This window comes from Microplitis mediator, chromosome 7 (assembly GCF_029852145.1).
Source record: "Microplitis mediator isolate UGA2020A chromosome 7, iyMicMedi2.1, whole genome shotgun sequence".
Taxonomy (NCBI): Eukaryota; Metazoa; Arthropoda; class Insecta; order Hymenoptera; family Braconidae; genus Microplitis; species Microplitis mediator.
The window spans coordinates 8,713,408-8,736,824 of record NC_079975.1 but is presented as its reverse complement, the minus strand read 5'-3'; the positions used below and the strand labels follow the sequence as shown (position 1 = coordinate 8,736,824).

At 28.9% G+C, this 23,417-nt stretch overlaps 1 protein-coding gene across 11 annotated transcripts in view; it reads right to left on the bottom strand.

The window, feature by feature from the left end:
- LOC130672312 (agrin-like) overlaps positions 1–23,417 on the bottom strand; it is a 448,227-nt gene that overhangs the window by 202,993 nt on the left and 221,817 nt on the right. For all 11 annotated transcript variants that reach the window (XM_057476817.1, XM_057476818.1, XM_057476815.1 and 8 more), the window contains one exon: positions 14,998–15,033. In XM_057476817.1, the coding sequence (XP_057332800.1) occupies positions 14,998–15,033 (36 nt within the window). The remainder of the gene's footprint in view (positions 1–14,997; positions 15,034–23,417) is intronic.

Here is a 23,417-nt window from a genome sequence, read left to right as displayed (position 1 = left end):
ATTTTTATTTTTATTTTTTTTTTGTGAAGTTTAACTCCGACGCCTACAGTTTTCTGAGGCTCATTCCTTTCGGTATCTAGCTTTTACGGTTTTTCGAAACTCATCTCTCTAACACTGTTTTTCTTTACTTTTTTTTGTTCAACATCCGGAAATACTTGTAAGCTTTACCCAACACGACCCACTGTTCGTAATGATACTTGTTATTTTTTATTTTTTACCACAAACGTAATCAAACTATATCTCATTCAGTTCTTTATATGTCAATTGAACTCATTTAATATTATATGGAATCAACTCAATGTATCGTAAGAAAATAATCTGTAACAGTTTATGAAGAAATAAATGATTTATCAGAAAAAATAACCGCTTATTCACTAGCTCAATCAACCTTCCACAATAATATATCGTGTAACGATAGATGAAACGAGATTATTTCAAATGTAAGTGAGATTGAGTATTCGAACAACAGCCGAGTATTGTGTGAATTCTGAAAGTGTTTCCCTCCATACCTCCTTTACACAGTTGGAAATTTTGTGTTAAATTCAACACAAATCGTTTGTTACAAACGGTTTACAAAAATTTTTGTGTCAATTCAACACATGACGCTTGTGTTGATCTTTAACAAATTTTATGTTGAATAATTGAACACAAAATCTGTTATTTTGACAGACTTTTTGTGTTAAAATTAACTAATAAATATAAGCACATAACCTAACCAACTCAAGTAAACTGATCTAACTTTAGCAGAACTTATGCCAATTAAGCAAACAATTAGTTCGATTTTCTGTGATTTTTCTAAGCAACGAAGCTATGAATTATCCTCCCGTCAAATGAGAATGAAAAGGGCATTGAACCTGATCATAAAAATACGAAAGTTATCTATGATTGTATTTAATTTTAAATCAATTATAATCCAAATTTCCTTGCATACAATGCTGCTGCAATGTTTTGCTTAGTTATAGTAATGAAGAAACGCGTGGGGGTGTTTAGCTAAACAACACAAGTTTTGTGCCAATTTTCGAATAACACAAAAGATGTGTTACATTCCAGATTTTCTAATCATTGAACATAAAAAATCTGATACAGTAAAATAACACAAGCGGTTCGTGTTGAATTAACAGATTTCTGTGTTGAAAATCAATACAAACAATTTAACTAAATAATTTTTTCACACTATTGCACAAAATTTCTAACTGTGTAGTGAAAAATAGAACTTCATTTAAACCTCTATATTGCAGAAACAGAAATAAATGCAGCATAAAGGCTCAAATGAGGTTCTAGAATACGTTTATTTACAGCTTAAATTTGAAGTTGAAACAAAGATTTAATTTTTCTAACCAGAAATAAATGACATATTTCAATCAAATTATAAAATTATTTGAATCAACTGTCATAATTAATTGTACCAAATATATTTATTTGTCATTAAAAAATATTTTTATAAAAGCCACAAATAAATTGATTTATTTGGGACAAATATTTCTTTCTTTCAGTGTATTAATAAATATGAATAAAATCTAAAATTATAAGATAAGTGACATATCTAAATAATTTAAGGTGGCGATGGCAAATTTTATACCGTTTTAAACACCAAAAGCGCCATTCTTGATTTTCGTATTACTTTATTACACGTTTGAAGCACTTTTGATCGCGTGATTTCAAGTCGTTAGCTCACAACGATCCAATGTATAGTATCGTAGACGATAAAATCAATAACAGTGGCCTTATTATCAAGTTGTAAATGTTAATCTGTGCATGTTTTTCTTTACTATTTTAAATTTTCAATACATATTAACATCAATAATATATTATAACCTATAAATTTAAAATGGAGCTGCTCTGGTTTAAAAAAATTTGAAAATAATTTTCAATAGATTTGATTTTATGTACACTTAATTGCACATATTATATCGACAAAAGAACACGATCTTTTAAGTATTTTGTTGATGTAGTTGCGTTGATACAGTGCAATAAGAACACACCATACAAACGTTGACATGTATGAGATAAGGTTGTGTTCTATAAATTGCTTTTGGAGCGAAAATACTTACCCAGAGGCAACTCCCAACATAATACACATATACACCAACACATTTCTTTTTAATGCATGCTTTTTCCCCTATAAAACATCTGCACTTTTATTCTTTACTTGCATTACTTTTTATTATTATTATTATTTTTTTTTTCTTTTCCTGTTTCTGCCAATTATTTACATCACTTTTATCTTGCTTATGATACTTTCTTTAATTTATAAAGAACAAAATAAAAAAAATAATTACACATTCTATAAGAATCAACATGTATATGTCAATAGTTCTTTAAAAAAAAAATTATAACTGATCAATATGTATCTATAATTAAAAAAAAAAAATTACATAGCTGTTTAAAATAAAATAAAATGAAATCATTACAATGAAAATAAAGTAGATAAAACGTGAGGTTTTATTCAATCTTATCACATAAAATAAGATTTTTATTTTGTCTTTATTTAACGATTTACAGTGAGATATTATTACATCTATTAACTGTCAACTTTCATACTCCTGACACGAATGACGGTCACAAAGGATCTTCACTGAGAGGAAAAAAATCTTTTCGAATCATTGTATAGTCAGACTACTGAGAGCTTGCTTATTATGTAATGGTGGGGGTATGAGAATTGTATGCTAACTGAAGGAAATGCTCTCAGAAGCTTTATTACATACACATTTTCCCGCAAGAAATTATGCTATTAAAAATCTTCATTCTAATGTATTTTTGGTGCGAAAATTCGAAGATTTCATTCAAAATAGTAAGTGTTATAATTTTTTTTAATAGAGATAATAATATCAGGATGGTAACGGTTATTATCAGGATGGTAAAAATTACCATCAGGATGATAACAGTTACTATCAGGGATTGTAATTAATATTATTACGATCTAGATGATTTACACAATCATTTAGATAATATTCACTACTATCAGATTGATAGTAAAAATTTTACCATCACTAGATGATAATTCCTATCATTTAATTTTCTGAATGTATGGATAGATATCAAAGTTTGAAGTTTAAAATTATTTAAGATTTTCAAGACAAAACATAATGATTAAATTCACACTGAAAATCATAATATTAAACTTATATTAATATTTCAAATAATCGATACATAAAACCCGTTTATAAAAAACTTCAATGAAATAAATAATTGGCAGTTGCAATTAAATGTGAATACGATATTGATATTTTGTGGCAATGAAACGTTTTATTTAATCAATTAACATTTTAAGAATTAAACAAATATTTTGCTCAAAGAAATTTTCATTTAATTTAATAAAATATTCATTAAGTAAATTTACTTGAAACTACAGATTTTATTTCTTAATGCAATATTGAAAATTAGGTGACGATATTTTTTTAATTTTTGTGATATTGTTCGATAATTTTGTTGAATCATTAATCACCCAATTTTTTTTTTACATTTTCATACATTTTTTCCAAAAACAATTCGTTCTTTTTTCTCCATCGTTCTTCAGTGGACAAATGATATTTTCTTTTTTGCACTTAAACGATAAATGGAAAACTTGTTTACTTTTTTCTCCTTAACAAATGGGAGATTTAAAAAAAAGTATAGTTCAGAACACTAGATTATTGTGTGAAGCATCGATCTCTGCTCTTTATTTAACGTTCAGAGCTTTTATCGAAAAAAAAAAAGTGAACGAAAATTTCTAAAAACCCTTCTTAACTTTATTGACACATGGGAGAATGAGAATAAAGAACCAATTTTTATTATGCTGCTGATCAATCTTGGAACAGGCCGATGGGTTTCCAAAAACATTGTTATGCTATGCTACAACTATTACTATGGACAAGAGTAATTTTTATTAAAATTTATCGACAAGGTATAAGAACAAAGTAATAGTTGTAGCATAACAACTTTTTGAAGACTCATCGGCCTGTTTCAAGTTTGATTGACAGCATAATAAATTTTGATCGACTTTTTATCCTCATCTCCGAGTAGTGTTTTTATAAATATAAATACTTGATTAAGACTTTCAGTGCACTGTAAAAAATTTTGAGTTCCAGGTGTGGTACGAATGATTTGATGTAAAATTTTTGACACTGCCGGTGGAAAAGTTACCTAATGCACGGAGTTAAGTTTTTTGGCCATGTGGATTAGAACGACCATGACACCAACGATGTAAATGTTAATTTAATAGGCACGCAATGAAAAACAAAATGATAAAAATTTCTTATAGAAAACTTATAGAAAACTAACTTAACTTATAGAAATTTCTAGGCTTTGATTTTTAACTGATAATTATCAGCATATGAAACGAAAACCCCGATAACCTTTTAACATAGGGATAGAGTGGATTTAAACAAGTTTTTTTTTACAGTGCACTAAGTAAATATAGATTTACGAGGAAAACTCTTTTTAAAAAGTTACAATCTTTGGGTATTGGTACACTGCAAACTAAAATTAGTTCTTTTATGATAGCTATCGTTCGCTCAACGACGTCAAATTTCCGAATGGAATACATTTCGTTTAAACGAATTAGCGGTAGTTTACAGGATTCTTTATTTTCTACACAGATATAAGGATTTCTTAGTATTTAAAAAACCATATCTTAAATTTCATTTTTTGTATTTAACAAATATTCCAAACTAAAAAATGATTTCTTAAATACTAAGAAATCTTTTTTGAATGCCAAGAAATCCTTCTATTAGTGTAGGTGTAAAAATTAAAGACTTAAAAAAATATCGTGTACGATAGGTTATAATTATAGTACTATACTGAACGATACTTTGTTAGAATTTTATGTTTAATCGATTAATAAGAAACTGTGCCTATGGTGTAAGTTTTTTTTTTTAAGCCAATTGAAGTACTGCAATTAAATATCGGTAGTAACAAAGAATTTATGAAACATTTAATTAGAATTTAATGATAAAATAAATTAAATTATGAACATTTTATTTACCTCTCTGAATCCAATAAGGTATACACTATTTCATACATCATACGTTCAATTTACTTGAATCGATTCGTTAAATTCATGATAGTCCATTTAATTAATTGGGATACGCCATGAAAATTTATTGATTTTGTACTCCTGGGTCGAAAAATCTGATCAGATTTTATTCTAATGAGACTGGATTGGGACTAATTGGCTGCATTTGAGCTAGTTGACGTGTCTTTAAATTTCTATAAAAATTTAAAACTGTTTCTGACTTAAAGATCAAATAACAGACAAAAAAAAAGTCTGATTTAATTTTGGTCTAGATAAAAACAAGACGGCTAAATATTATGAGGAAAAAGTCAGATTTTGATCTAGAGGCGACCGAAACCAGACTGAAAATTATTGAAAACAAGCCTGAAAATATTCTGATAATAAAAAATACAGGGACAACTCAATTAAAATTCACATGTTAATTAAATACAAATCAAAAATAAAATTGAATGAAAATAACAAAAATTTCATTTGATTTAAAACGGATAAAATTTTTCGACCCGGTTTATTTAAAAGATTTCGATACTGCCATTCTGATACGTCGTATCCCACAAAATTTGACATTTTCACTTTTTTTGAAAAATGGAATCATTGTAACAATGTGCAGCTTATGTCCAAATTTTCGGGGTCAAATTGTTTATTTAGTATTTTGAAATAAATATTCTAATATGTCGTATCCCACATTCGCATAGGTTTAGTCACGGTTAACATTTTCAATTTTAAGTTAATTTTAAGCAAGCAATTAACGACATCAGTAAAAAGGTAATTATGCATAATTTTTGACTTTTCTTACAGTATATAATTCATGAATCTAAAGTATCGAACATTGCTGCCCAACGAAAAAAACTTTTTTTTTTAAATAAAAAATAAAAATTATCCCCTCCTAGAATTTCATATAATTGGTCTAAAAAGCATAAATGTTTATCACCAGGGTAGCGCATTGATGAAAACACCCCCATAACCACCATAAACTCATGCTATATCGCGATTTTTGTGGAAAAAAATTCAAAGCTATCACTTTGAATTTCGTGTGCCCTCTGTAACTTTCAGGAATTCTTAGGGGAGACATAAGAAGTGTAGAAAAAAATCACCATAAGAATCCGTCTGCCGGAACGACCCCATAACCACCATAAACTTATGCTATATCGCGATTTTCGCGGAAAAAAATTCAAAGCTATCACTTCGAGTTCCGTGTGCCCTCTGTAACTTTCAGGGATTCTTAGGGACGACGTAAGAAGACAAAATTTTTCGTTGGGCAGCAACGTTCGGTACTTCAGTTTCAGTATAATTCGAAATTATTTATTCACTACAAATGCCTGTATTTTATGAAAAACATGAAAATAAATTTATAGGTTACACCAACGTAAACATGAGACAAATAATTTTCTTTGCCGACCGTGAAACGTTTTTATCATCTCCTGAAAAAAATTTTCCGAATGTGGGATACGACGTATTAGAATGGCAGTATCGATTTGTTGAATTAGTGACGAAAATATTATGCCTCGAATATTATAGAGTGACTTTTTATTATATATTTCATTCCCCCACACTTTCGATTGCTTATTAAATTTTAATATCAATGTAAACGGAACGAGGGTTAACAAAAAAAAAATATTCAAAAATATAGAAAGAAAATTATCTCTTATGACTGACATAATCAATTTGGATAAAAATCGACCATATTTTTTCTGCACGTAAAGGCGATTAAAAAAAAATTCATGGCTGATGATAAAATCAAAAAAAAAACTGTTCTGTTTAACTATGGCCTCATTTGTATTTATATATATTTTTTCCTTGAAGCATATGATCTCGCCTCGATCTTCTTTATTGTATTAACTTAAATTGTTGATCATACTTTAGACATTACTTTTCTTTTGTGAGTATAAAAAATAAAAATAAGTTGACGGTAGTCATTAAAATTTAATTCAAGCGGAAAAGTACTTTTACATTGAATTTCCAACTACAGTCGGACGTCATAAAACTTTTTGTTATAAAAGACTAATTCCTCTTTATAGTATTAAAAAGATACTAACGCTCCTTTCTCAATAAGTTGTTATTGAATTTTCAACTTAGTATTGCTGCATTTTAACGGTGAAAATATATGAGATATTAATATAAAAATACTTAAAAAAACGTCATGCGAAACTTTTCCTTCAGCGATGATTCAATTTTCTAAAATGTTTATAATAACTTACTAAGAAATTGATTATAAAAAATAATAGCGTTTATTATAAATATAATATTATTTGTTCATGAAAAATGAACAGTATATCTGTGATAAAAATAATAATCAGATGGAATAAATATAAAAAATATAAAATGGATCATTGTATTTTCCAAGGACACGTAAAATCAAATAAAAAACTACTAAATTCATAAATATTTTATAGTTCGGCAATAAATTTTCACCTTTAGTATTTCTTGTACATTATAAAATATTCAAGACTTGCTTTTTCTGAGCGGCTTTCCAGGGTTTACTAAACACAATATCTACTTTTGTCTTTATCTTTTTTTCAACTTTTATTAGTAATACTGTAATGGTATTGTTTTGCGAGTTCATTTTATTTTATACAATCGACTTTATCTGGTGCTCGCTTTTTTCAATCCTTACGTTTCTTTCAATTTACGTTCATATATTTTCCAACAGTTCATTATACCAGGCTTACACTTTGTATGAAAAATATTTTTAATAAAATTTAATTTCATTTTCTTTGAATTTTCTGCTGAGAAAATTGAAAACTTCTATAAAATTGGTAAGTTCTTGTTTAAAGTCAGATTCTTAAAAATCAAATTTTTATTAAATATCGATATTTTAAGGCCTTAGAAAGATATTATGACAATAATGTACTTAAGTAGATATTGAAATACTCAAATACAAAATTTTTTTACCATACCTGCACCAAAAGTTTAAATTCCTGCCCTGTTTAGAGGGAAGAAAGTCGTTCTTTTCTTTAGTGAGAAAACGAATGATTAAAAATAGCGCATGTGCCATTCTTCCTACGAACCAAAGCAAAATTTTAAACTATCGGGTACGGATCTGATGAAAAATTGTGTACACAATCGCCTTCAAGTCGAGTAAGCAAATACACACACGGAATGAAATGTCCTACTTTTCTCCCTTGGTGTGTAATATACTATTTTTTTTTTTATAATTTGAAAACTGTTTTACCATTAGATTGTAAAATCTAATCAATGTTCAAATGTTCCAAGAATAATTTCATATTTTTGTTTTTGATGTCATTCTCAATTGCCGCAAGAATCACTTCTATACACAGTTGAAAAATTTGTATTAAATTTAACACAAAACACATATCCCAAATGATACATTCAATTTTTTGTGTTAACTTAACACAGTATACTTGTGTCAATAGTAAAGGTTTAAAACTAGTTGAGATCAGATAGCACATTCAACTTTAGTTAAATTTACTCTTGATGGTGTCAAATAATTGACACAAAATATTTAACCATTGAATTTTTATACACAAGAACACAAAATTTCAGCTGTGTAAATAGAAAACTTTTGAAAGTTGCTGTTTCTTCTTTGAATATTTTAGAATTTTGTGGTCGGATTTCAATGAAAACTTACTTAATTTTTCATGTAAGCAACCATTTTTGATGATTGTCTAAATTCATATATTTAAAAAAAAATTAATTAGTTATGAATTCATTAAATTTCTTAGTTAAACAAGAGATGAACCATTTTTCAACCATTGTGTCAAATATTCATGCTCGAACACGTATAAATAATAAAGTTTTTGAGTTCTTTTTGAGCTGGAAAGTTGTAAGGACTGTTCTGTAGGGTCAACCGTTTTCCAGATTTTTTTCGTAACTTACTCAGTTTTACTAAGCAAAGAGTTTTCCTTTTTCACTAAGCTTAACATTGTCACGCCATTTAGTTTTTGCAGACAACTTTTCACATACTTCAAATCCTTTTTAAATCATATATATATATATCTGATTCATAGCCCCCGGTTCTCGCATTCCCATTTTCACAGAACTGAGGAAGTAACCAAAAAAAAAAAAAAAACAAATTCAATAGTTTAACGTATGCAACAATTGACTAAAATGTTTTTACGCCGATAAAAGCTATATATACTAGCTACTAGGGGAAATAACTCCGTATGCCATCACGTATCGACTATTGTAGTCAATCCTTTAGAAACATTTTTTTGTTTTGGTCAAATTGAGCAGTCAAATCGTTACTATGTTTCGGGTGGTATCCTATAAAGATTATACAACAGTACAGGTTAGCTTTTTAGCAAATGAAAACATGGGGTAAAAAGAAAAAAATTTAAAACTCTAGAGTGACCACTATAAAGCCACGTATCTCACTAGTATAAAGCTTCTTTAATTCTAGTCGACATGAAAAAAATGCCGCGTTTTAAAAAGTAAAAATAAACAATTTTCCGGATTATTTAGAGGATATTAATTTAGTAGTTGACGTCTGCACAGAAGAAAAGAATTTCTGGGCGCAAGAATTTTTTAGTATTATAAATTGAACACAAAAATTTTCTTGGGACGAGAAAAAATTTATTGACTCAAAAAGTTTTATTTTGCTCTGAGAAAATCCATTCTCGCTGTAAGAAAATTTCTGTTTTCAATTCATAATGCAAAGATTTTCTTGGGGCGAGTAAAAAATTTTTGTGCCAAGAAAACCTTTTTTTCTGTGTGCTTATTTATGTTCAGTGTTTGAACAGTTGACTTTTAAATTTACAATTTTTCTAAAGATAACTCATAAAATTTCATCTGGCAGCCAGAATAGTTGAATTTCTATTAAACTCACCTACTAAATTGATGTGAACTTTAAAAACTCAAGTAATATGCAAATTAATCATAAAACTGTAAAATTTAATGCATAATCTATTAATGTTTTTAGATTTACCTCATGTTTCAAAGTAATAATGTACACCATTAACAGTGAAACTAAAATAAAACTACTATTGACCGCCAACTCAACTCGGGTCAGAGACTTGTACTTGGCTATCAATATATAATTATAAACTTTGTACTTCGAAAAAGTTGTGTGTTGCTAAAATTCTAAAAAGTTTACTGGGTTAAATGTATTATAGATACAAAGTTGGACAAGAAAAGCTTATCCTAAAAAATAAACTTCAGAAGTGCAATTTTATAATTTATTAATGCTTAGAAAGTATAATACGATATATTACTGTAAAAAACTAGTACATAATTAATAGTACTTTTGCACGTAATGAACAAAAGCACACAACTCGATAATTTTATGTTATCACTTTTAAAAAAATGTATTGTGAAGTAGAATTAATAAGTTGTAGTGAAAAAATTCCAAATAATGGTTATACAAATACTCAAAAGTTCCCGGGTCGAAAAATTTGATCTGATTTTAGTCTAACTGTACTGTATTTAGACTACTTGGTCTATTATTGAACTTCTATAAAAATTTTAGTCTGTTTTTGATCTACCCGGACCGAAAAATTTGATCTGATTTTAATCTAATTGGACTATTTGATCTGTTTTTGATCTTTTACAGAAATTTTAAGCTGTTTTCGACCTGTTGTTTTAAAAAACAATTGCGTTACGGGCAGATAAAACTAGATTAAATCATGGACTTATAAAATTTTTATTTATGGACAATATTTATAAAAAAAATTTTAAGTTACAGAATTGATTATGTTTTGTTTACTATTTATTTAGTATCTTTTATTTAAAAATGTCGGCAATTAATAAAAGTTTGACAACTTTATTTTTAGTTGTCTTGACTGAGTATTTATAGCATTGAATAAAAGTGATAAAATATCTCTTGAAATGTCAAGAAATTTTTCTTATTTACTGGATAAAATCGAAAATATTTTGGCATTAGAAAACATCAAAATTCTTGTGCATTACGGAAGCGCATTAGCATGTTTCAAATACAAAGAATGTTAAAATAAATTTATACATCTAGATTATTATTATTATTATTGATATTTATAAAAAGTCCTGTTTTTGATCTAAAAGTGATTAAAAACAAACTAACAATTATAGCAAATAAAGTCTGTTTTTTTCCTTAAAAACAATTGAACATAGATCAATAATTATAATAAAAAAGACTGTTTTTAGTCTAAACGCGATTTGAAACAGACTAAATATCATACGAAAATAAGTCTGATATTGGCCTGGATAGTGATCAGTACGGACAGAAACAGATTAAATTCCTATATAAAATAAATACGATTTATAAACTTAAATTAAAGAAAAATTATTTGAATTTATCATTTATTTTGAAACAGATCTAATTTTTTGACCCGGGTTTACTCGTATTGAATTGACATGTGAAATTTGATCGAGTTTAGCCTGTACTATTCTATATTTAGACTTGTTTTCAATAATTTTTAGTCTGGTTTTGGTCGCTTCGAGATCCAAATCATACTTTTTTTTCATAATATATTGTCTTCTTTTGTTTCCGTCGGAACCAAAATCAGACTTTTACTGCCAATTATTTTTATTAGTCTGTTTTCGATCGTCTTTAGATGAAAAGAGGCTTTAAATTTTCATAAGAATTTGAAGACAAACCAATTAGTCCAAATACAATCTCGTTACAAACCCGGGTTACAAGTGAACTGCACGCAGTTATAATGAGATAAAAATATGAACATAAATGTTTCAAGTTTGAAGTTGAAGCAAAGAAGTTTATCTTTAAAAGTTTTATTACATTTTATTCTATTTTGTTCTTCAATTTTTAAATGTGACGCAGCTCTGATAATTCAAGTTCTCTTTCTACAAAAAAAAGTTAACTTTCTTAATACTATTAAGTATTTTTGAAGTATTATTATTAAAACATGTCATAATTGAGAAACATACTTTTTTCTTGATATGAAAATCCTCAGACATATACATACATATACAAATTACAATTTTTTCATTTAATTATTATAGAATTAATTTTTTCTCTTTGAATATTTATGTATTGTATTTTTCATTTGAATATTTTACCACGAAAAAATTATTTGAAGGATTATTTAGCAGAAATAAAAATATTTTTTGTAATATTTCATTGTTCCATGATTTTTTTCTCTAAAATTGTTCGAATGTCACTGCAGAATATTGTTTTTATGAAATTTATCTTTGTAAACTTCATTTAAATTCAGTTATGTTTCCAAATTGGTTAACGAAGTGAAATATATAAATATGTTGAAACTTGTTCATTATTGTATGTTTTTTTTTTTTTTTTTTTTTTTTTAGAGTAAAATAAATAATAGTATAAAATTGAATAATATTTCGTGTTCATTTGCTTACTTTTCTCATTTCAGTGTTTTCTAAATGAATATTCATTTCATTAATACATTGATCTATATAAATAGTATCTCAGTAAGTCATTTGTTCTATAAATGTTGATTGAACTAAGTTATTTAGACTATTTGTCAAAAACTGGATCATAAAATCACTGTCTGATTGACAATCGAAATTTTCATATGAACTATATTGGAAATCGTCTAATGATTAATGATGTATTCAATTTTTAGAACGAAACAAAAGTTAATAGGATGAGCGTTCACAGCAAATCGGATCCAACAGAATATATAAATTACAATTTATAATAACTCAGAAAGTCTTAAAGTTTGATAATTCTGTGTCCGATTAGAAAACAGTTAACGATATAAATCGCGTTTGAAAAAATTATAAGAAAGAAGTTCGGCATTTTTTACGCTTTCATTAAATAATTTACATGGCTTGTAAAATAGAGCTTTATGCTAACAGGAACCAAAAATTAAAAAAATATATCTTCAAGCAATAACATCATATCACGGTTTCTCAAGAAAATTATTCTCGTGTTTTTTTTTATATCCTCGTCAAATCAGTCTTCTTGATCGTTACCTATTTTATCACTTCAACCTAATTTATTTTATCATCACTTTCAGTTTCAGTTAAATTTTTTTACTAACGCAAACAAAAGTTATGTGTTCATTGAACCAATTGTTTTGTAAGGTCACATGAAATGGATACGTACATAAAAAGGTATATCACTTTAAAACTTAATGCTCCTTGTTATAATAGTTTAAGTATCGTGACTCACAATCTCAAATAATTTTCATGATGATTTACTTTTACTAAAGATAGTCTAGAAACAATCACAAGAACTTTATATTTGATGTAGTGAAGATAGTACTAAAGCTACATGTGAATGAAATAAAAGGACCCTTTTCCGTGACCAACACTAAAGCAGAATGGCGGATGACCGTAGGCATAAGTTAAAACAACTAACACGCGAGCCTTCCATAAAACAACGACGAAATCATGAAAATAGTATATCACTTTGGCAGAGTACTGTTGCTGATAATATCTCAACTATATAGAAAGTCTTATAGCCTTTCATTAACCAAGTATACCAAGCAAAATAGGTAAAATCGTTAAAACTATCAATTGAACTTTCATGATGTAGAGTTCAGTACACGGTAAAATAGTTTTTAGAAAAATACAACAAAATTTTTACAGCACATACTTCAACTTAATGTTTGTAGGAGTATAATTTATGAATAGGAAATTGCACAGATAAAAATCGTGACGCTGCAATATCACTATTGATGTTGAAATATTTTCACGCATTTGGTATAGGTTTATTATTACAGTGATAATAATATTGTATTAGTTTTTGCGCATGCTCAAATTAATCGTAGACTACAAGCAACTATAGTTCGGTTCTGCACTGGATTGTTATTTCTGAATTAATTAGTCGTTTTTATATTTACTTCCCTGTTTAGAAAATTTCATAGAATCCAATAGTTTCTCATATATTCCGATAGAGATTTTATAAGAATGAATGAGTTCTATGAGAAGTGCTATAGTTAAGTATAGGGCCTTACACATACAGCTATAAGAATCTATCGGATTTTTTAAGCAGGGTTGTTCGGAAAATAAAACAATAAAAATAGGAATTTTTAGAAATTTAACAAAGAAAACAAAATTCCATTAAAATTTTGAATATTACATAAGAACAAGATCAAAATGTGATTTGGAGGTTATAACTGTCTTAATGTGAATACACTACTATTAATATACACTTAACTATAGAATATCTAAGATATTGTATATCGATACTGCCATTCTAATACGTCGTATCCCACATTCGGGAAATTTTTCAGGAGATGATAAAAACGTTTTACGGTCAGCAAAGAAAATTATTTGTATTATGTTTACATTGGTATAACCTACAAATTTATTTTCGTGTTTTTCATAAAATACAGGCATTTGTAGTGAATAAATAATTTTGAATTATATGCTGTAAGAAGAGTAAAAAATTATGCATAATTACCTTCTTACTTATGTCGTTAATTGCTTCCTTAAAATTAACTTAAAATTGAAAATGTTAAGCGTGACTGAGCCTATACGAATGTGGGATACGACATATTAGAATATTTATTTAAAAATACTAAATAAACAATTTGACCTCTAAAATTTTGACATAAGCTACACATTGTTACAATGATTCCATTTTTCAAGAAAAGTGAAAATGTCAAATTTTGTGGGATACGACGTATTAGAATGGCAGTATCGATATGCCGAATTTCAAAAATCGGACCGAAGCAATATAACTTTTTGTTTTTAAATTTTCATTTGTCACTTCAAGAAGTTTAAAATATTCTAACTGACTGAAATTTCAGTAATGCGAATTTTGCATAAAAAAAATATGTTTTTAAATTAGTAAAGCATATTATCTTGTCATAAAAGCATTTCAGTTGCATAACTTTACAATAATTTTTCAGTGAGAAACAATATTTTGATGTTTATTTTTTAATTTTATTCAATGTGAATCCTCTAGAAAATTTTTTCATTGAAAAAACATATATATTATGACGTGAATTATAAATTTTATTAAATATTTTGAGATGCTGTTTTACTTCCAGGGGTTGTTTTGCTTGACATTCCACGTTTTTTTTTGTCATGAAATTCGCATTCTTTAGCATAAAATATTGTGTCATAAATTTATGGAGACTCTAAACGACATAACACTTCTAGTATAATATAAATATGTATAATAATTATAAACTTACCCTCAATTACTGGATGACGTGGCTTATAAGACATATCTGAAATTCAAAAAATAATTGGTATCAATATCGATAATTTACAGTATGGTATTTGCTAGTTTATAATCACTAATATATTTTCAATAAAAAAAAAAAGTATTTTTTTTAGTATTGGTTATTTCTACTAGAAGAAATTTTCGTATATAACCTAAGGAAAGTTGAAACTAAACAAGACATCAAAATAATATTCAAAACATTCTGTTTCATTTTAGGCTAGTAGTTTTTTGTATATAACAGGAGCGTTTTTCTTTTCACTACTAAAATTTTATCTAATAAATCATCGGCAAATATGCTCTAGTTCGATGAAATGTACACTCAGTAAGGTTTTAAGTAAAGTTTATCAATCAAAAAGTGTCATCTTAATGTAATTTCATAATCTAAATCAAAAGTTACTTTACTCTAATAATCTTAATACAATATAATCTCAACATTGATAGATTCATATCTTAAAAAAAAAGATTAGTTTCACTAAATAATGAAATTTCTATTATAAACATTACTGTCTGTCAAAAACAATAAATGATGTACATTTTACACGAAATTTATAGAAAAGAATGAATTAAACTTCTGTTTCAAATGCAGCCTGTTACAAAATATTGTATCGCAAATTTTTTTTACGTCTCTTTTCTGGCCGTCAGCGTACATAAACCGGAAAATGGAAAACGAAGATTTTTCAGTATATATGTTTTTAAAGATCATATTAATAATGGTGATGTTCAAAATCATCCATCGGTTTTCTATTTTAACAGCGTATTGTTTCATGGAGAAAAGAATAGTAGAAAAATTACAGTTCCAAATACCAGCAAATTTAAGGACAAGTTCCCTTACTTTGAAACCAAAAATTCCATTATTTCTGAGACGTAGCATTATTACAGTTTCATACAAGACTTTTTTCAGTCCTTAATAGCGGTTCATTCATAATAAAGTTTCATTCAAATAAAAATACATTAGAAAGTGTAAAATTTGGTATCTATAATTGTAATTACTTTCTTACAAGAAATAGTCACGATTATTACAGTGTAAGCTATAACACTTGAAGTTTTTTTATACGAGGGCTCTTTTTTTTGCACTAAAAACTGTAATTTTTCCTTTGCTCTTTTTATAATGTCATGACAATACAAAATTTTTCGATTTTGAACAAAACAAACTCAAATTAACCTTGTACACGGAGAGAGAAGAACAGTAACTATTACTGCGCAGAACAGTAATCCAGTCAATTGAATTAATATAAGTATAGTAAAATATACTTTTACTATACCTAATCTTTCGCCCAAACACGCTCATTGACTGGATTACTGTTCTGCGCAGCAATGGTTACTTTTTTTTTCTCCGTGTACTCACTTGACTTTATTTTCTAAACAATTCATTATTTTTTGAATACTAATCTTTTAAATTCAATTATAAATTAATAGAGCATCGAAAACTTGAGTTACCATCATTGACGGAATCTTAAACTTGTTTATTTTTTGATAAACACACTTTTCTAAAAAACATCATACAGGAAAAGATGTAAATGATACATTTACGCTACATAATTTGATAGACACCTTTAACTTTAATTCGATGATGCTAAAAAATAAAAATATAATTTGTTACTTTGCTAATTTCTATAACGAACCCCATTACGTTAAAATTGCATTAGTTGATAATGTTCATGACGTGGAAAGTTATCTTGAAGCGAATTTCCCGTCGCCTTACGATGCCTAAGTAGCGAGAAAATTGAAGCTCCTGTAGTTAATGCATCGGCGTGATGCCTGTCATACGTAAGACTATCGAAAGCTTTCATAACGAACCTTGAAAGCTAGCGGTAACAAGAAATAAGGTCATACTGATATAGTAAAGTAAGTACCATCGTAATAACAGGCTAAATAGATTCTATCTGAAGGCATTAGAAATAAAGTAATGTAAATCTACTGCAGCTGGTATCTGCAATAATAATCGTTGAGATTAGGTAAAATGATAGTATCATCTACAGCGATAGCTGAAAGATAAACATGCGCAACATCCTGAAACCGTGACGTGTTAACGAACCGAGAGTATACGAGACTGGACAAGAGCTTTCCCGCTTAGGTTACATGTATGCACGCATTTGTGTAGCCTCAAAATTGAGGTCTGGACCAAAGGGTCGAGTCGTTCAAGCCACTTGGAGCTACCAAAGTAATGATATGTATGCAAGAACGCTTTCCTGTTTAAACTCATACATACTGACGTCTCGTCGATATACTCTGTCATGTTAGGATATGCGTCAACATATGTAGTTGACACATGTCACCATAATCTACTTGTGTCAGTGTTACTATCTCTAAACTATCAGAGCCATTCATGGATAAGATCCCTTTGACTGGACGTCGACTTCACCTCAAGTTGCAACAAGTTCTTCCTAGGCATGCTCAACTCTTCATAAAGTATCGTCACAAGTTTGCTATTACTGGCTTGATTGCGTTAAGAAAGAAAAAAGTTAAATGAGATATAACTTAATGTCAACTATCATTAAATTTTGTAGGTGATGAGGTTAAATATAGTGACATTTGACAGGTAATTCATTATTTAACCGATAAAGAGTAAAACGAACAAGAAAAACAGCGATCAAAATAGGGGAACTATATCGCTTGAGGGTGATTGATTTTCTTCAATACATTTCGAGTAAAGTTTCTTTGGACTAAAAAAGTGAACGAAAAATGAGAAAACTTTTGACAGTAAATTTGTGCTCTTACCTAAAGGAAAACCGTTTTGTTGTTTCTTTTATTCCTACAATCTCTCACTTCATGTTCGCATTTTTAAAGTAACCTCTCATATTTATGAAACCACAAATGTATTGCAGACCTTACACATTCTATGTTTATATTTTTTAAATACTTGTAAACATACAAGGGTACATGTTTATTTTGCAATTTTAAATTAACGGAAAACTTTTTTTAATAACCAGCTTTTAATGCTAATGTATTGTGTTTGGAAAATTACTAAAACGTTTTTTATCATAATTTATACAATGAAAACTTTTTGTTAATATAATGTTTTTATTTTGCACTTTTTATGTGTAAATTATTTACATTCCAATAATCCATTTATGCAATGGCGTATAACAGTACGCGGAGAACACATTATAGGAACAGATTTTATGCGCTTGAGGGATTTAATCCCATACTAATTTAGAAATTGTCCCTATAGACAAATGGAAACAGCCTTTATACATTATGGAGAACAGAACCATGAACATAAGAAACGTTTTCATGATGTATGTATTCCTATGTATCTATATATATTTATTGGAATTATTTCTATGCATCAAGGGAACGAGCACTATAGTTATGGGATTATTTCCTGTAATGCATAAAAATATTTTCTACTGTTTCGTTAATTTTTTTCTTTCGTCAAGATAGGGTAGAGGTACCATTTGTGGCCACTGCTCTATTTTTGGACATTGAATCCTTCATTTTAATTAATAAAAAAGTGTAAAATAAAATTTTCATTTGAATAGTGGAATAGAAGGATCTTTACACATATTCAAAAAATTGGTTATGTTATTGGGTCTTTTACAGATTATTTTATTTGAATTTTCCAAGTGTCCAAAACTGGCCCTAAAGTGGCCAAAAATGGTACCTGTACCCTATTAGTGCATAAAAACTGCTGACATTAACAGAGATATTCTTTTTATCGTAAAAATCTGATTGGCTGTTTTAGATCATATAATGTTTCAGTGACGATAATGTATTGTAGTATTTTATCGTTAATATTTGGTTATTACAGTCGAATCCCATCAAGCCGGATTCCATTACCTCGGAGCTTCTTTTCAGTCTTGACCCCCACTACGAACTAAACTGTCTCCCACCCGATGCTATACATTTCTATGCGCCTGTGTATATTTATATATGCATCATACATGTAGATGTAAGAGCGCATGCGCCGTAGTTTACTCTTTAAGAAGGGGCATTCGATAAGTCGGAATTTCCGGGAAATTTCCGCTCCTTTGTAGACTAACTGTCCGAGTTAATGGAATTCGGCTGTAAATAAACCACTCATGATCCTAAATGCCAAATACTGAAAAAAATGTTCGGTTCCTGGTGTGACATGAACGATTTAGTGTAAAATTTTTCTATATCAATGATGTGAAAGTTACTCTACATGAAATAGTATATTACACACCTAGGGAAGTAAAGTAAGAAATGTCTCAGATCACATGTAATTGTTGGCCGAGGCGAAGCCGAGGTCAACAAACATGTGATCTGAGGCTTTCTTATTTACTTCCCGAGGAGTGTATACTATTTTTCTCCTCGACGGAGGCGGAAAGCGGCAACTTCGTTTTGCACAGCGGGACGAAAGTTGCACTTTCCGCCCGGAGGTGAGAAAAAATTAAAACATAACTAGTTATTGTCCAAAATGAGACTAAGTAGTGAACAAAACAAAATGGTGGAGCTTACGACTAAATCATGTGCTCACAGTAACAGTTTATTTTTAGAACTGTACTGTCTGATGCAACACGAAAATGGTAGCACCAGCATCAGCCGTGTTTGAAAAATACTGATTAGTGTTCTGCACACGAGCGATTATCGTATGTCACAGTAGCGGTTATTGTTTAGCACAGAAACCATTCATGTGCTGTCCATGGCTAGATAGTGTTCGACACGATAATTACTCTTGCGCTGCACACGAACTACATGTTTCAAATTAAACTTTTATTTCCAAAGATACGATTCATGTACAGCACAAAAGAAGATATCGTGTCGAACACTATAAAGTTGTAGGCAACACATGAGTGGTTACAGTGACACATCAGATTGAGTCGTGTGCAGAACATTACTCATTCGTGTGCGCACATGAATTAGAAACCTCCGCACACAACTAATGCCGGTACTGGCATTTGTGTGCTGCCCTAGACTAAACATGAACTTTTACTATGAGCACATGAAGAATACGACCCAGTCGTGTACTGGACAGTAACCAGTCAAGTTTAAATTTTTCCGCGTACATTGACAAAATTAAACTACACAATTCAAAAAACTATGAGTACTTGTTTTTGATAATTGAGTATTCTCTCCAAAAATGAATTCATGGAATTCACTAGCTAATATTAAATATTCACTTATTCATAATGCAAATCATACCGCTTATTGTAAATAGTAGTAAACTTTTCATTGCAAAATAGAGAATATTCACTACCCGGGAAAAAAAATTTAGATCTGTTCTGATCAAATAAGATCAGCTCAGATCAAATTTGATCATAATTTATACTCGACCCAGATCAGAGTAGATCTGATTTGATCTAAACAGATCTGCCAAAATGCAGATCTGTTCAGATCTGAAACATCAGATCTAATTTGATCTGAATAGATCTAAATTTTTTTCCCGGGTAATTTTCAATAATTCACTTTAAGAGAATATGGACAGGATTAAATTAATTGTTGATGGTATTTCTAATTTAAAACTTCACTCAAGGTATTCTATAGAATGTATAGATAATTTCTATTAGGTAAAACACATATTTTGTATTTTTCTAAGGGATACTAATTTATGCCCGGGTTCTTTTGTTGGAGTCATTAATAATTCAAAAGAATACTTACCGATTTCATATTGTGTTTCATTTATTGTTTTTCAACACCTGTGTTGTTAGATCTTGGTGTATAAAATATATAAAACTTGTGAATCGTGATAGAATAATTTATTTGTAATCACTATACGTTTGTTGATTAATAAAATATTTACATTTCATTTTTGACGATTCAGTGAAGATAATTTGTGAAAATCATAAAAAAAATCTGTTATGAATAAATACCCAAAAGGTATTCGCACTTAAAATCAGCTTTATAAAACGATAATTATAAAGCAACATGAAAATGACCTCTTTGTATTATATAAAAAATATTTTTTTGAGTTCTCAAGTGCTCATGTGAAAATAAAAGATAAGGAGATGTTCTTTTATACCATACTTAAAGATTTTCCAGCTCACGTACGTAAACGTCACCAGTGCTAGGTTTACTATAAAACAGATCGTGGGTTTAATCGAACGCGAAAATTTAGTATGTAAGGCACGTGTTTGAGAATCTGCCTTTATGAACGTTTTCTGTGCTATTCTCCATTTCATCCTCATTTTCAACCTGCAACGGCACTCATACTATTGCCAACTGCTTGTCTGCCAAACACCCGCTTACAATTTCTCTTTCTGGTCTTGTTGACCTCGGTACTACGGTAACTGCTATTGTAAAATTGAAGCGGCCATGGATCATATTAAAAATCTAGATAGATATATTGTACACATACTAACCAAGAAAGAAAAACACAGTTCAGAAAATCCAAAAGTACACACCTTCAACGCTCATATCATAATGAAAATTGAAAAACTTCAAATTTGAGGAAAAGTGACATAGTGAAAATTAAAAAGAGAGAGTTGAGTCAATTCGTTGCGTCTTTTCTTCAGTGATCGTGTAAACGTACAGCCGTACATACAGTAAATATATTATGAACATACAACAAAGTAACTTTTCGAACTGGCCAATATAATAAAACGACTTGAAATACTATTAGACTTGTTCCTTAGTCTTGTTTTTAGATTAATTGGCTTATTTTAACATTTCAGTGAATGACATAAAATATACACAGTTAGAAATTTTGTGTTAATTCAACACATTGCGTTTGTGTTGATCTTTAACACAAATTTTATGTTAAATAAAATTGAACACATAAAATCTGTTCTTTTGATAGAAAATTTGTGAACATTTAACAGAACATTTATGTAAATTTAACACATTTTTCGTGTTAAAATCAACTAATAAACATAAGCACATAACCTAACCAACTCAAGTATACTGATCTACCCTTAGTAGAACTTATGTCAATTTAGCGAACAATTGAACCAGGTCAAAAAAGTATGAAAGTTATCGAAATTTAATTGTAAATGTATAGATTTAATTCTAAATAAATTATAATTCAAATTTCCCTGCATTCAATGCTGCTACAATGCTTTGCTTGGTTATAGTAATGAAAAATCGCGTGGAAACGTTTAGTCAAATAACACAAATGTTGTGTTAATTTTCGAATAACTCAAGAAATGTGTTACATTCTAGATTTTCCAATCATTTAACATAAAAAATCTGTTAAAGTAAAATAACACAAACGGTTTGTGTTGAATTGACAGATTTCTGTGTTAAAAATCAACACAAAAAATTACCCAAATAATTTTTTAACACAAATACACAATATTTCTAACTGTGTAGATACGGTTTCATGTCAGCGAAATGGTCAGAAATATCACTAATCGTTGGGATGAAACAATAGAGCACACTATATTTGCAGGTACATCTGCTTATCAGAAGTCATTTATTATATCTAACCGTAACTTTTGGAACTCCCTGCCGCCAGAAATGAGGACGTCAGAAACGTTTGCCAAATTTCGTAATAAACCTTATAAATTATAAACATTTGGTTGAACATGAAAGAGATGTTTAATCAGGTAGCTGTATCTACAATAATCTGATCTATTACTATCCCTTACTTCTTCTAACCACAATATTGTAGTAAAACATTTGTAGTAGCGAGTACTCTAATATGTAATAAAAGATACTACATAAATAGTACTGATGTCATTACACGTGTGGTTGAGATTATGGTATCACGAATGTTTGCCCGTAGACATCAAATCCGCGACTGTATAATAATTTATTTACTTTATTTACTCATTTAATTTTTCTAGTATCATTGCAAGCGTAGGTTTGTTAACATACTATTGTAATTACCCACACACGAAACCCTTGAAACAAGGGCACATTACCGATTTACAACGTCGCGGATTTAACGTCTGCGGATGAAACGTTAGGGAACGTGATATTGTTCCAAGTTGGAGTAGGCATTTCTTTACTCCAACTTGTAGTAACCTTAACTACAGCTACTGTAGCAACTACAATTTTTTCGTGATAAAAATTGTGAGACCTTTGTTGTCACACAGGATTTTGTATATGAGAGATAAAATTTTTCTGGGACTAATAAGCGTTGTTAAAAAAAAGTAATTTTATTTTTGAAGTATCAAAAGCCGATTGTATTTTAAATACGAAAAGAAAATTTTTCATTGTTTCAAAACCAATGACATGGCGGATTTACCAATTTATGGAGAAATCTAAAAAGTATTCGTCCGCAATGACATGTTAACGTTGCTGTATAAAATATGGGAAACAGATTTTTATGATTCAAGTCTCGTTGCGAATTAAATCACCGGGAAAAATGAAATAAAATTATCAATAGTTAATTTATTATCTTCAAATCAGTTACCTCATGGAAAACATCAGAAATACATTGGAAATAATTAATATACTGTTCTTAAATATTTGATTTGATAAGTGATCAAAAATTGATGCAATTTGTTCAGCTTAATAAAAGTGACACCGTCTTAACACCTG